General features: G+C 44.9%; 1 protein-coding gene across 1 annotated transcript in view; it reads right to left on the bottom strand.

Moving 5' to 3' along the window:
• LOC124003153 (mycbp associated protein) overlaps positions 1 to 15,000 on the bottom strand; it is a 46,684-nt gene that overhangs the window by 3,700 nt on the left and 27,984 nt on the right. Inside the window, exons 13-17 of the mRNA XM_046311217.1 lie at positions 14,976 to 15,000; positions 9,527 to 9,643; positions 9,188 to 9,339; positions 8,771 to 8,892; positions 7,730 to 7,929 (exon numbers count right to left, since the gene is read on the bottom strand). The exon at positions 14,976 to 15,000 is cut by the window's right edge and continues 122 nt beyond it. Of these exons, the coding sequence (XP_046167173.1) occupies positions 7,730 to 7,929; positions 8,771 to 8,892; positions 9,188 to 9,339; positions 9,527 to 9,643; positions 14,976 to 15,000 (616 nt within the window). The remainder of the gene's footprint in view (positions 1 to 7,729; positions 7,930 to 8,770; positions 8,893 to 9,187; positions 9,340 to 9,526; positions 9,644 to 14,975) is intronic.

Raw genomic sequence — 15,000 nt, 5'->3', positions numbered from 1 at the left:
GACCCTGGCAGTCTGCACGTGTAAAGTGAGTTTGGAACTTTGACTATCTACCCGAGGAAGAAAGGATAAGTTCACCTCAGACAATTACTGTTGAATCATTGAAGCCACAGACAACTAATAAAGAGGACATTGTAACCTCTGGTGGACAATCAGAGCATTACACCCCCGGGAGAGCCCACCGAAACTACTAATAAAGAGGACATTGTAACCTCTGGTGGACAATCAGAGCATTACACCCCATTGTAACCTCTGGGAGAGCCCACCGAAACTACTAATAAAGAGGACATTGTAACCTCTGGTGGACAATCAGAGCATTACACCCCCGGGAGAGCCCACCGAAACTACTAATAAAGAGGACATTGTAACCTCTGGTGGACAATCAGAGCATTACACCCCCGGGAGAGCCCACCGAAACTACTAATAAAGAGGACATTGTAACCTCTGGTGGACAATCAGAGCATTACACCCCGGAGAGCCCACCGAAACTACTAATAAAGAGGACATTGTAACCTCTGGTGGACAATCAGAGCATTACACCCCCGGGAGAGCCCACCGAAACTACTAATAAAGAGGACATTGTAACCTCTGGTGGACAATCAGAGCATTACACCCCCGGGAGAGCCCACCGAAACTACTAATAAAGAGGACATTGTAACCTCTGGTGGACAATGAGAGGGCTCGGTCCTGACCGAGATGGACCACGAACGAAGGCATTCAACACGTAAATGCATTCATTCTTTTCTTCTTTTCCAAACGGCTGGTGGTTCGTGTGCATAGTATATGATTAATGTGAAATGAGTCCTAGAACGTGTCCACGATAAGTGTCCTTTTCCTCTCTGTCTCTCTTTCCCTCTCTCCATCTAACATTATGTTGTAACAAGCCATCATATCTTTTCCTCTCTCTCTCTCTCTTTCCCTCTCTCCATCTAACATTATGTTGTAACAAGCCATCATATCTTTTCCTCTCTCTCTCTCTTTCCCTCTCTCCATCTAACATTATGTTGTAACAAGCCGTCATATCTTGTCAGTCCACTATGGACCTTTGTCTCATGTAAGTGTGTATGTTGTTCTGTGTTATTATTTAGTTAGATAGTAAATAAATAATTAAATCAGTTTGTGTAGTGTCACGGCTCCTCCTCTGCAGTGCAGGGGGTGGTTCCTCCTGCAGGCAGAGGAGGGTCGTTAGTGATTGGAGTCACCTGGGCTCAAGGTATTTAAACTGCTGCTTCACTAATCTCTCTCTCTCTCTCTGCTCCTCCAGGTATGAACCTGTTTTGTTTGGTCCTTTGTAGTTTTACTTAGTTTTCACTCAGTCATTCACACACACAGATTCACACATCCATGCACTTTACATACACCTTACATTATGATACTTCCACACCTCATACCTTTTTCTTAATTTAAAGTTAATAGTTTTGTTTACAATAAAGAACATGTTTTTAATTGGCCTATACCTGTTGTTCGCGTCCCCTCATTTTTGCCACAGGCTATGAGCCGCCCTGTGACCGTAGTATTGAATAATGAGCTTGGCTGGGACTCTTGCAGATCCAAGAAGGTTGCGACCGATCAGAATGAGACTGATATGAGGTAATTCTTAATAAGTGATAGTTGTCGATATATCATTTATATCTTCTAGAGTTTAATTCGGGAGATGGTGACTCGTTAAACAACTTCTTCCATGGTGCCCCAAATTCCTGATTAATTTAATCGGGTAACAATTAAATAAATAACAGTCATCAGATTATTTAAAGTCAAGTCACGACACCACTCTACCATAAAGGCCTGATCGGTGGAGTGCTGCAGAGATGATTGTCCTTCTGGAAGGTTCTCGCATCTCCACAGAGGAACTCTGCAGCGCTGTCAGAGTGACCATTGGTTGCTGGTCACCTAACTGACCAAGGCCCTTCTCCCCGATTGCTCAGAGCGGCCATTTATAGAGCGAGAGAGAAAGAGAGTTAGAGAGAGAGCGAGAGAGAGAGAAAGAGAGTTAGAGAGAATGAACCCAAGTGAAAGACAGAGTGGGAGAGAGAGATAAAGAAAGACAGAGAGAGAGAGAGAGAGAGATAAAGAAAGACACAGAAAGAGAGATAGATAAAGACAGACAGGAAGAGAGAGATAAAGACAGACAGAGAGATAGATAGATAAATAAAGACAGACAGAAAGAGAGATAGAGATAAATAAAGACAGACAGAGAGATAGATAGATAAATAAAGACAGACAGGAAGAGAGAGATAGATAGAGATAAATAAAGACAGACAGAGAGATAGATAGAGATAAAGACAGAGAGAGAGAGAGAGAGAGAGAGATAAAGACAGACAGAGAGATAGATAGAGAGAAAAAGACACAGAGAAAGAGAGATAGATAGAGAGAGAGAGATAAAGACATAGAGAAAGAGAGAGTAGATAGAGATAGAAGATAGATAGATAGATAGATAGAGAGGTACTGGTTTCTTTGTGATGGTGACATTTCTGCAGTATGTTCTGTTTATAGTTGTTGGTGTACAGATGGACATGCCTCTAGCTGTGTGTGTGTGTGTGTGTGTGTGTGTGTGTGTGTGTGTGTGTGTGTGTGTGTGTGTGTGTGTGTGTGTGTGTGTGTGTGTGTGTGTGTGTGTGTGTGTGTGTGTGTGTGTGTGTGTGTGTGTGTGTGTGTGTGTGTGTGTGGCCGCCTACGTGCGTGAAGTGTGTGCGTGTGTGTGGCCGCCTACATGCGTGTAGTGTGTGTGGCCGGTACAGGTGTCATAACTCACAACCTGGACACACAGTTTGAGAGCAGATGCACATTTTCACACAGTATTCGGTTACCATGGCACCTGGTGACAAATAAACTGTTGCTAACCTATGACTCAACTATTCATCAGAGAGATAGAGAGAGAGGAGTGAGCGAGAAGGAGGAAGAGAAAGAGAGGACGGAGAGAGAGAGTGAGGAGAATGAGACAGGCAGACAGACAAGCAGACAGACAGACAGACAGACAGACAGACAGACAGACAGACAGACAGACAGACAGACAGACAGACAGACAGACAGACAGACAGACAGACAGACAGACAGACAGACAGACAGACAGACAGACAGACAGACAGGCAGACAGACAGACAGACAGACAGACAGACAGACAGACAGACAGACAGTGGGGGGAAAAAGTATTTAGTCAGCCACCAATTGTGCAAGTTCTCCCGCTTAAAAAGATGAGAGAGGCCTGTAATTTTAATCATAGGTACACTTCAACTATGACAGACAAAATGAGAAAAAAATACAGAAAATCCCATTGTAGGATTTTTTATTAATTTATTTGCAAATTATGGTGGTAAATAAGTATTTGGTCACCTACAAACAAGCAAGACGTGGCTCCTCTGTCCTCCACTCGTTACCTGTATTAATGGAACCTGTTTGAACATGTTATCAGTATAAAAGACACCTGTCCACAACCTCAAACAGTCACACTCCAAACTCCACTATGGCCAAGACCAAAGAGCTGTCAAAGGACACCAGAAACAAAATTGTAGACCTGCACCAGGCTGGAAAGACTGAATCTGCAATAGGTAAGCAGCTTGGTTTGAAGAAATCAACTGTGGGAGCAATTATTAGGAAATGGAAGACATACAAGACCACTGATAATCTCCCTCGATCTGGGGCTCCACGCAAGATCTCACCCCGTGGGGTCAAAATGATCACAAGAACGGTGAGCAAAAATCCCAGAACCACACGGGGGACCTAGTGAATGACCTGCAGAGAGCTGGGACCAACGTAACAAAGCCTACCATCAGTAACACACTACGCCGCCAGGGACTCAAATCCTGCAGTGCCAGACGTGTCCCCCTGCTTAAGACAGTACATGTCCAGGCCCGTCTGAAGTTTGCTAGAGAGCATTTGGATGATCCAAAAGAAGATTGGGATCCAAAGAACACCATACCTACTGTGAAGCATGGGGTTGGAAACATCATGCTTTGGGGCTGTTTTTCTGCAAAGGGACCAGGACGACTCATCCGTGTAAAGGAAAGAATGAATGGGGCCATGTATCGTGAGATTTTGAGTGAAAACCCCCTTCCATCAGCAAGGGCATTGAAGATGAAACGTGGCTGGGTCTTTCAGCATGACAATGATCCCAAACACACCGCCCGGGCAACGAAGGAGTGGCTTCGTAAGAAGCATTTCAAGGTCATGGAGTGGCCTAGCCAGTCTCCAGATCTCAACCCCATAGAAAATCTTTGGAGGGAGTTGAAAGTCTGTGTTGCCCAGCAACAGCCCCAAAACATCACTGCTCTAGAGGAGATCTGCATTGAGGAATGGGCCAAAATACCAGCAACAGTGTGTGAAAACCTTGTGAAGACTTACAGAAAACATTTGACCTCTGTCATTGCCAACAAAGAGTATATAACAAAGTATTAATTTGCAAATAAATTCATTAAAAATCTTACAATGTGATTTTCTGGATTTTTTATCATTTGTCTATCATAGTTGAAGTGTACCTATGATGGAAATGACAGGCCTCTGTCATCTTTTTAAGTGGGAGAACTTGCACAATTGGTGGCTGACTAAATACTTTTTTGCCCCACTGTACGTACGTACATACATACATACATACATACATACATACATACAGACAGACAGACAGACAGACAGACAGACAGACAGACAGACAGACAGACAGACAGACAGAGACAGACAGACAGACAGACAGAGAAGCAGACAGACAGACAGACAGAGACAGACAGACAGACAGACAGACAGACAGACAGACAGACAGACAGACAGACAGGCAGACAGAAGACAGACAGACAGACAGGCAGACAGACCAGACAAACAGCAGACAGACAGGCAGAGAAGGCAGACAGACAGACAGGTGTTTGCAAACAGGTGTTGACAGACAGACAGACAAACAGGTTTTAGACAAAATCAACCAGAAAACCTAGACAAACAGGAAGACAGACAGACAGACAGACAAGCAGACAGACAGACAGACAGACAGACAGACAGACAGACAGACAGACAGACAAGCAGACAGACAGACAGACAGACAGACAGACAGACAGACAGACAGACAGACAGACAGACAGACAGACAGACAGAGAACAGGCAGACAGACCAGACATACAGATAGGCAGGCAGACATACAGGCAGACAGGCAGACAAACAGGCACAGACAGACAGGTGTTTGCTGCCATCTGGTGTTGGTATCAACCCTGTTTCTGGAGAGAAAACCTCCTGTAGGTTTTAACAAAAGACATCCAGGAGACAGGCACAGACAGGCAGACAGAGAAACAGACAGACAAGCAGGCAGAGAAGCAGACAAACAGGCAGACAACAGACAGACAGGCAGACAAACAGGCAGACAGACAGACAGGTGTCAGGCTCCAGGCAAGACAGACAGACAGGCAGTTTGGAGAGAAAACCTCAGACAGACAGACAAGCAGACAGGCTCTCCAGACAGGAAGCAGACAGGCAGACATACAGGCAGACAGGCAAACCAGACAGACAGGGTTTCTCTCAGACAGGAACAGGGTTGACAGACAAAAACCTCAGTGACAGTACTCTCAGGAACAGACAGACAGACAGACAACCTAAGGAGGGTTTCTCCATGGAACAGGGTCTGGAGATAAAAATCTTTGGAGGAATCTACAGGAACAGGGTCTGGAGATAAAACTGCAGGAGGAATATCTCTCCAGGAACAGGGACAAAGGCAGACAGGCAGACAAACATACAGACAGACAGGTGTAGACAGGAGATAAAACAGACAGACAGACAGACAGACAGACAGGCAGACTCAGACAGGCAGACAGAGCCAGGCAGACAGACAGACAGACAAGCAGGCAGTTGCAGACAAACAGGCATAAAATTCATTAGACAAACAGGCAGACAGACAGACAGACAGATTTTCTGGAGACAGACAAGCAGGCAGACAGACAGACAGTTGGCAGATAAAACATACAGGCAGACAGGCAGACAGACAGTCATCTTTTTAAGAGAGGCAACTTACAGGCAGACAGGCAGACAAACATACAGACAGACAGGTGGCTGATAAAACCCTGTTTCTGGAGAGAAAACCTCCTGTAGGTTTTAACTTAAAATCATCCCCGACAGGAAACAGGAAGGCAGACAGGAGACAGGGTTGGACAGATAGACAAACATACAGACAGACAGACAGACAGACAGACAGACAGACAGACAGACAGACAGACAGACAGACAGACAGACAGACAGATCAGACCAGGAGACAGACAGGAGATAAAACCAGACAGACAGGGTATCTCCAGGAAGACAGGCAGACAGGCAGACAGAAAAACATACAGGCAGAGGTGTCTCTCAAAATACAGGAACAGGGTTGGAGATAAGAAAACATACAGGAGACAGTATCAGACCAGGAACAGGGCTGGAGATAAAACAGACAGACAGGGACAGACAGACATACAGGAACAGGGACAGACAGACAGACAGACAGACAGACAGACAGACAGACAGACAGGAACAGACAAGAGATAAAACAGACAGGAGGGTAGCAGATCTCAACCCCATAGAAAATGAAGACTCAACAGCCCCAAAACATCACTGCTCTACAGGAACAGGGACAGGCAGATAGATGTAAACCTACAGGAGGGTAGCTGTCCAGGAACAGGGTTGGAGATAAAACCAGGCAGGAGGGTGTTTCTCCAGGAACAGGGTTGGAGATAAAACCTACAGGAGGGTATCTCTCCAGGAACAGGGTTGGAGATAAAACCTACAGGAGGGTATCTCCAGGAACAGGGTTGGAGATAAAACCTACAGGAGGGTATCTCCCAGGAACAGGTTTGGAGATAAAACCTACAGGAGGGTGTCTCTCCAGGAACAGGGTTGGAGATAAAACATACAGGAGGGTGTCTCTCCAGGAACAGGGTTGGAGATAAAACCTACAGGAGGGTAAAACCTCTCTCCAGGAACAGGGTTGGAGATAAAACATACAGGAGGGTGTCTCTCCAGGAACAGGGTTGGAGATAAAACCTACAGGAGGGTATCTCTCCAGGAACAGGGTTGGAGATAAAACATACAGGAGGGTATCTCTCCGGGAACAGGGCTGAACACTAGAGGTCTGAAGGGATTGGATAGGTATAAATCCCTTCACCCCACTCTGAAGATTGGATAGGTATAAATCACCCCACTCTCTGATTGGATAGGTATAAATCACCCCACTCTCTGATTGGATAGGTATAAATCACCCCACTCTCTGATTGGATAGGTATAAACCATCTGGTAATAGCTCCACCCACTCTCTGATTGGATAGGTATAAATCATCTGGTAATAGCTCCACCCCACTCTCTGATTGGATAGGTATAAATCATCTGGTAATAGCTCCACCCACTCTCTGATTGGATAGGTATAAATCATCTGGTAATAGCTCCACCCCACTCTCTGATTGGATAGGTATAAATCATCTGGTAATAGCTCCACCCCACTCTCTGATTGGATAGGTATAAATCATCTGGTAATAGCTCCACCCACTCTCTGATAGTAATATAGTGTAACTCCTAGTCTAACACCTATCTGATCCTTTCAGATAAACATTGTGTCTCTGGTTGGGAATAGAGCTTGATAACATATACACAAAGTGACTAGGGGGTAGGAGGTTAGGGGTAGGCGGTTAGGGGGTAAGAGGTTATGAGGGAAGGGGGCAGGAGGCCAGGAGGGAGGCGGTTAGGGGGGAGGAGGTTAGGGATGATTTGGGGATTTATTTTTTAGATTAGGTGAGTTCCTCACCTCCACTGGTTTCTCCTTCACAGCAGGCTTGGCTGCTCCCTTCTTCTCCTCCCTCTCTTTGACGCTCCCTCCCCTCTTCTCCTCCTTCAGGGGTGCCCCTCCCTTCTTCTCCTCCTTCAGGGGTGCTCCTCCCCTCTTCTCCTCCTTCAGGGGTGCTCCTGCCTTCTTCTCAAACTTCTCCTCTTTCTTCGTCTTTCCCCCTGGAGAGGAATGGGCTGATGGTGGGTTGTAGTGGTAGACAGGCTGATAGTGGGTTGTAGTGGTAGACAGGCTGATAGTGGGTTGTAGTGGTAGACAGGCTGATAGTAGGTTGTAGTGGTAGACAGGCTGATAGTGGGTTGTAGTGGTAGACAGGCTGATAGTGGGTGGTAGTGGTAGACAGGCTGATAGTGGGTTGTAGTGGTAGACAGGCTGATAGTGGGTTGTAGTGGTAGACAGGCTGATAGTGGGTTGTAGTGGTAGACAGGCTGATAGTGGGTTGTAGTGGTAGACAGGCTGTGGTGGTGGTTCTGTGTGTGTTAGACTCACAGCTGTGGTTGTGGTTCTGTGTGTGTTAGACTCACAGCTGTGGTTGTGGTCCTGTGTGTTAGACTCACAGCTGTGGTTGTGGTTCTGTGTGTGTTAGACTCACAGCTGTGGTTGTGGTCCTGTGTGTTAGACTCACAGCTGTGGTGGTGGTTCTGTGTGTGTTAGACTCACAGCTGTGGTTGTGGTCCTGTGTGTTAGACTCACAGCTGTGGTTGTGGTTCTGTGTGTGTTAGACTCACAGCTGTGGTTGTGGTCCTGTGTGTTAGACTCACAGCTGTGGTTGTGGTCCTGTGTGTGTTAGACTCACAGCTGTGGTTGTGGTCCTGTGTGTTAGACTCACAGCTGTGGTGGTGGTTCTGTGTGTGTTAGACTCACAGCTGTGGTTGTGGTCCTGTGTGTTAGACTCACAGCTGTGGTTGTGGTCCTGTGTGTGTTAGACTCACAGCTGTGGTTGTGGTCCTGTGTGTGTTAGACTCACAGCTGTGGTTGTGGTTCTGTGTGTGTTAGACTCACAGCTGTGGTTGTGGTCCTGTGTGTGTTCCCCCCATGTGTCTGACTCAGGGAGACCCAGTAGATGTCTGAGCCACAGAGCTGCACTGACCAGACCGTCCAACAGCTCTCTCCACAGCTGCAACCTGCAGGGGTTAACACACACACACACACACACACACACACACACACACACACACACACACACACACACACACACACACACACACACACACACACACACACACACACACACACACACACACACACACACACACACACTTTTTTAAATAATCAACTGCACTATTGATCCATTTCTGTGGTATCCTTTCATTCTTTAGTTTCCCATCAATATTCCCTATTCTCTTTTCTCCAGACCGGTGCTCCTCCCTCCCTCCCTCCCTCCCTCCCTCCCTCCCTCCCTCCCTCCCTTCTCCTCACCCTATAGCATTGTGTGGTAGTGGCGTGTGTTGTGTGAGTGGCTGGGTGAGCTCTAGGAGGAGGGTGTTATAGAGGCTCAGAGCCCCCTCTCTGGTGAGCCTCTCCTGGGGTCCATCCTGCTCCCCGTCCCCCTGGGGCAGAGCCAGCACCGCCTGTAGAGGGGAACAGAGAGGAGAGAGGAGAGGACGATTAGGTCTTAGATCCACTACTCAGTGGCCTTGTTGTTAGTGTCCCTCCGGAGATCGGAAGGTTAGGGGTTCCATCCCTGGTCGAGACTCTGTGAATGGGACCTGATGCATCTCTGCTGTGCACGTGAGGTGTGTGTGTGTGTGTGTGTACCTGTCGTAGTGTAGACACAGAGAGGTCCCAGGCTGTTTCTCTGTCTTCTCCTGTTTCTGTGGTCACCTGCTGCCACAGGCTCTTCAGCGCCTCCACTGTCTCATAACGGTACTGCAGCTAGGACCGAGATGGACCAACAGTATACTGTTACAAACACAGTATGGGCCAGTCGTGTGTGTGTGTGTGTGTGTGTGTGTGTGTGTGTGTGTGTGTGTGTGTGTGTGTGTGTGTGTGTGTGTGTGTGTGTGTGTGTGTGTGTGTGTGTGTGTGTGTGTGTGTGTGTGTGTGTGTGTGTGTGTGTGTGTGTGTGTGTGTGTGTGTCACTAAACAACCCAACAGAAAGAGGAAGGTGTTATTCAGAAATCAGCTAGAACCATGAATGAACCTAAATCATCGTCATCATAGTAATCACTGAGGACTCCTGTAAGTCTTTGTCCTTCTTTCTGTCTGTCTGTCTATTTTTACATATCGAGAGAGAATCCATTCATGTTCAAAGACAAGAGCCATGATGACACATAATTATAGTAATGGCTGATAATGTTGATAATGACCGTGGCTGAAATGTCATCCTATCCCCTATATATAGCGTGTCCACCCACTCTGTGTGATAACACCTATCCCCTATATATAGCGTGTCCACCCACTCTGTGTGATAACACCTATCCCCTATATATAGCGTGTCCACCCACTCTGTGTGAAAACACACCTATCCCACCCACTCTGTGTGAAAACACCTATATATATAGCGTGTCCACCCACTCTGTGTGATAACACCTATCCCCTATATATAGCATGTCCACCCACTCTGTGTGATAACACACCTATCCCCTGTGTGATAACACCTATATATAGCGTGTCCACCCACTCTGTGTGAAAACACCTATCCCCTATATATAGCGTGTCCACCCACTCTGTGTGATAACACCTATCCCCTATATATAGCGTGTCCACCCACTCTGTGTGATAACACCTATCCCCTATATATAGCATGTCCACCCACTCTGTGTGATAACACCTATCCCCTATATATAGCATGTCCACCCACTCTGTGTGATAACACCTATCCCCTATATATAGCATGTCCACCCACTCTGTGTGATAACACCCCTATATATAGCCCACCCACTCTGTGTGATATATATAGCGTGTCCACCCACTCTGTGTGATAACACCTATCCCCTATATATAGCATGTCCACCCACTCTGTGTGAAAACACCCTTTGTTATTGAAATTTCACTTCCTTACGTTAAAAAAACAAAACATTTTTACCAAGACAAATATGATTCTTCATGTCCTGAATCATTCAGTGTTGTCTTTCTCGAACACCTCATCATATATCTAAGAAGCTGGATGTTGTGACTTAATACATCCCATAATAAGTACTGAGCTCTGTTGACGTAGGCTAAGTCTGAAAACAAAAGGCTAAGTCTGAAAACAAAAGGCTAAGTCTGAAAACAAAAGGCTAAGTCTGAAAACAAAAGACTAAGTCTGAAAACAAAAGGCTAAGTCTGAAAACAAAAGACTAAGTCTGAAAACAAAAGGCTAAGTCTGAAAACAAAAGGCTAAGTCTGAAAACAAAAGACTAAGTCTGAAAACAAAAGACTAAGTCTGAAAACAAAAGGCTAAGTCTGAAAACAAAAGGCTGAGTCTGAAAACAAAAGGCTAAGTCTGAAAACAAAAGGCTAAGTCTGAAAACAAAAGGCTAAGTCTGAAAACAAAAGGCTAAGTCTGAAAACAAAAGGCTAAGTCTGAAAACAAAAGGCTAAGTCTGAAAACAAAAGGCTAAGTCTGAAAACAAAAGGCTAAGTCTGAAAACAAAAGGCTGAGTCTGAAAAAAAGTGAGTCTGAAAACAAAAGGCTAAGTCTGAAAACAAAAGGCTAAGTCTGAAAACAAAAGGCTAAGTCTGAAAACAAAAGGCTAAGTCTGAAAACAAAAGGCTGAGTCTGAAAACAAAAGGCTGAGTCTGAAAACAAAAGGCTAAGTCTGAAAACAAAAGGCTAAGTCTGAAAACAAAAGGCTAAGTCTGAAAACAAAAGGCTAAGTCTGAAAACAAAAGGCTAAGTCTGAAAACAAAAGCCTAAGTCTGAAAACAAAAGGCTAAGTCTGAAAACAAAAAGCTAAGTCTGAAAACAAAAGGCTAAGTCTGAAAACAAAAGGCTAAGTCTGAAAACAAAAGGCTAAGTCTGAAAACAAAAGGCTAAGTCTGAAAACAAAAGGCTAAGTCTGAAAACAAAAGGCTAAGTCTGAAAACAAAAGGCTAAGTCTGAAAACAAAAGGCTAAGTCTGAAAACAAAAGGCTAAGTCTGAAAACAAAAGGCTAAGTCTGAAAACAAAAGGCTAAGTCTGAAAACAAAAGGCTAAGTCTGAAAACAAAAGGCTAAGTCTGAAAACAAAAGGCTAAGTCTGAAAACAAAAGGCTGAGTCTGAAAACAAAAAGCTAAGTCTGAAAACAAAAGGCTAAGTCTGAAAACAAAAGGCTGAGTCTGAAAACAAAAGGCTGAGTCTGAAAACAAAAGGCTAAGTCTGAAAACAAAAGACTAAGTCTGAAAACAAAAGACTAAGTCTGAAAACAAAAGGCTAAGTCTGTAAACAAAAGGCTAAGTCTGAAAACAAAAGGCTGAGTCTGAAAACAAAAGGCTAAGTCTGAAAACAAAAGGCTAAGTCTGAAAACAAAAGGCTAAGTCTGAAAACAAAAGACTAAGTCTGAAAACAAAAGACTAAGTCTGAAAACAAAAGGCTAAGTCTGAAAACAAAAGGCTAAGTCTGAAACAAAAACAAAAGGCTAAGTCTGAAAACAAAAGACTAAGTCTGAAAACAAAAAGCTAAGTCTGAAAACAAAAAGCTTAGTGCTCCTTTGACATTTCACAGAGATATTCCTGTTTTTTTGTGAGAAATCTCACATTAATATCAAAAGCGTATACAAAACTTAATTTGAAAATACTACATGTCATGTCTCTAAATCAATATGTATCTGACCTCGATATTGTTTTATGCCCTGTGGATTCAAGAAGAAGGATGGCGAGGTTCAACGGTGAACCTGTCAGTTCGTCTTTAATTCTCTGACGCGATGCTATTATCCTGATTCAGGACAAAAACATTCATCTGGCCCTCATTGATTTAGTCTCCCTAATTCTGGTCATCCTACAAGGGTAAAAACTCCAATAACTTCTTAACAGATTATCATAGAGACATGAGGTTTGGCCAATTGGTTTTCTCAGAGGAGTATCTACACAATGTACATATTTACCCATTGGTCAAAAGATGTGTTTTTGATTGGACACTCTGCTATATAGTGCACTACTACCAGGGCCCTGTTCAAAAGTAGTGCACACTGTACTATAGAGGGAATAGGGTGCCATTTTGGACACATTCACAATGTCTAACTGAGGCTGCGTCCTGTGTTGTCCCTACAGAGACAAGCTCCTAGCTCTTTCTGTCTCACACAGGAAGCCCAATTCTGATGTTTGAACAGGAAGCCCAATTCTGATGTTTACAAAGGAAGCCCAATTCTGATGTTTACACAGGAAGCCCAATTCTGATGTTTACAAAGGAAGCTCAATTCTGATGTTTACACGGGAAGCTCAATTCTGATGTTTACACAGGAAGCTCAATTCTGATGTTTAAACAGGAAGCCCAATTCTGATGTTTACACAGGAAGCTCAATTCTGATGTTTACACGGGAAGCTCAATTCTGATGTTTACACAGGAAGCTCAATTCTGATGTTTAAACAGGAAGCCCAATTCTGATGTTTACACAGGAAGCTCAATTCTGATGTTTACACAGGAAGCTCAATTCTGATGTTTACACAGGAAGCTCAATTCTGATGTTTACACAGGAAGCTCAATTCTGATGTTTACACAGGAAGCTCAATTCTGATGTTTACACAGGAAGCTCAATTCTGATGTTTACACAGGAAGCTCAATTCTGATGTTTACACAGGAAGCTCAATTCTGATGTTTAAACAGGCAGCCCAATTCTGATCTTTTGACCAATTATTGTCAACATATCTCAATTGATTGTTAAGGATGAATCAGGGTGTGTCCCAAATGGAATCCTATTCCCTACATAGTGCACTACTGCAACTATGGGAACTCGTCAAAAATAGTGCACTATATAGTGTTCCATTTGAGAGGCACATCAGAGTGATGATGCGGGCTGTGTGGAACAGAGAGAATGGATGTTCAGAGTGATGATGCTGGCTGTGTGGAACAGAGAGAATGGATGTTCAGAGTGATGATGCTGGCTGTGTGGAACAGAGAGAATGGATGTTCAGAGTGATGATGCTGGCTGTGTGGAACAGAGAGAATGGATGTTCAGAGTGATGATGCTGGCTGTGTGGAACTGAGAGAATGGACGTTCAGAGTGATGATGCTGGCTGTGTGGGACAGAGAGAATGGATGTTCAGAGTGATGATGCTGGCTGTGCGGAACTGAGAGAATGGACATTCAGAGTGATGATGCTGGATGTGTGGAACTGAGAGAATGGACGTTCAGAGTGATGATGCTGGCTGTGTGGAACTGAGAGAAAGGACGTTCAGAGTGATGATGCTGGCTGTGTGGAACTGAGAGAATGGACGTTCAGAGTGATGATGCTGGCTGTGTGGAACTGAGAGAATGGACGTTCAGAGTGATGATGCTGGCTGTGTGGAACTGAGAGAATGGACGTTCAGAGTGATGATGCTGGCTGTGTGAACAGAGAGAATGGACGTTCAGAGTGATGATGCTGGCTGTGTGGAACTGAGAGAATGGACGTTCAGAGTGATGATGCTGGCTGTGTGGAACAGAGAGAATGGACGTTCAGAGTGATGATGCTGGCTGTGTGGAACTGAGAGAATGGACGTTCAGAGTGATGATGCTGGCTGTGTGGAACTGAGAGAATGGACGTTCAGAGTGATGATGCTGGCTGTGTGGAACTGAGAGAATGGACATTCAGAGTGATGATGCTGGCTGTGTGGAACTGAGAGAATGGACGTTCAGAGTGATGATGCTGGCTGTGTGGAACTGAGAGAATGGACATTCAGAGTGATGATGCTGGCTGTGTGGAACTGAGAGAATGGATGTTCAGAGTGATTATGCTGGCTGTGTGGAACTGAGAGAATGGATGTTCAGAGTGATGATGCTGGCTGTGTGGAACTGAGAGAATGGACGTTCAGAGCTGTTTTAGTGATGCTGGCTGTGGGAACTGAGAGTCTAATGGATTTCAGAGCTGTTTTATGTCTCTGAGTCTACCTTCAAGGTGTAGTGGACCTTGGGTTCATCTCTGTGAGTCTACAGTGTAGTGATTTGGGTTCATCTCTCTGAGTCTACCTTCAAGGTGTAGTGTTCATCTCTCTGAGTCTACCTTCAAGGTGTAGTGGACCTTTGGGTTCATCTCTCTGAGTCTACCTTCAAGGTGTAGTGGACCTTTGGGTGCATCTCTCTGAGTCTACCTTCAAGGTGTAGTGTACCTTTGGGTTCCTGTTGTGGAAGTGT

This window comes from Oncorhynchus gorbuscha, linkage group LG18, assembly GCF_021184085.1.
Source record: "Oncorhynchus gorbuscha isolate QuinsamMale2020 ecotype Even-year linkage group LG18, OgorEven_v1.0, whole genome shotgun sequence".
NCBI lineage: Eukaryota > Metazoa > Chordata > Actinopteri > Salmoniformes > Salmonidae > Oncorhynchus > Oncorhynchus gorbuscha.
Note: the sequence above shows the minus strand (reverse complement) of the source record. Positions and strands in the feature narration are given on the sequence as shown.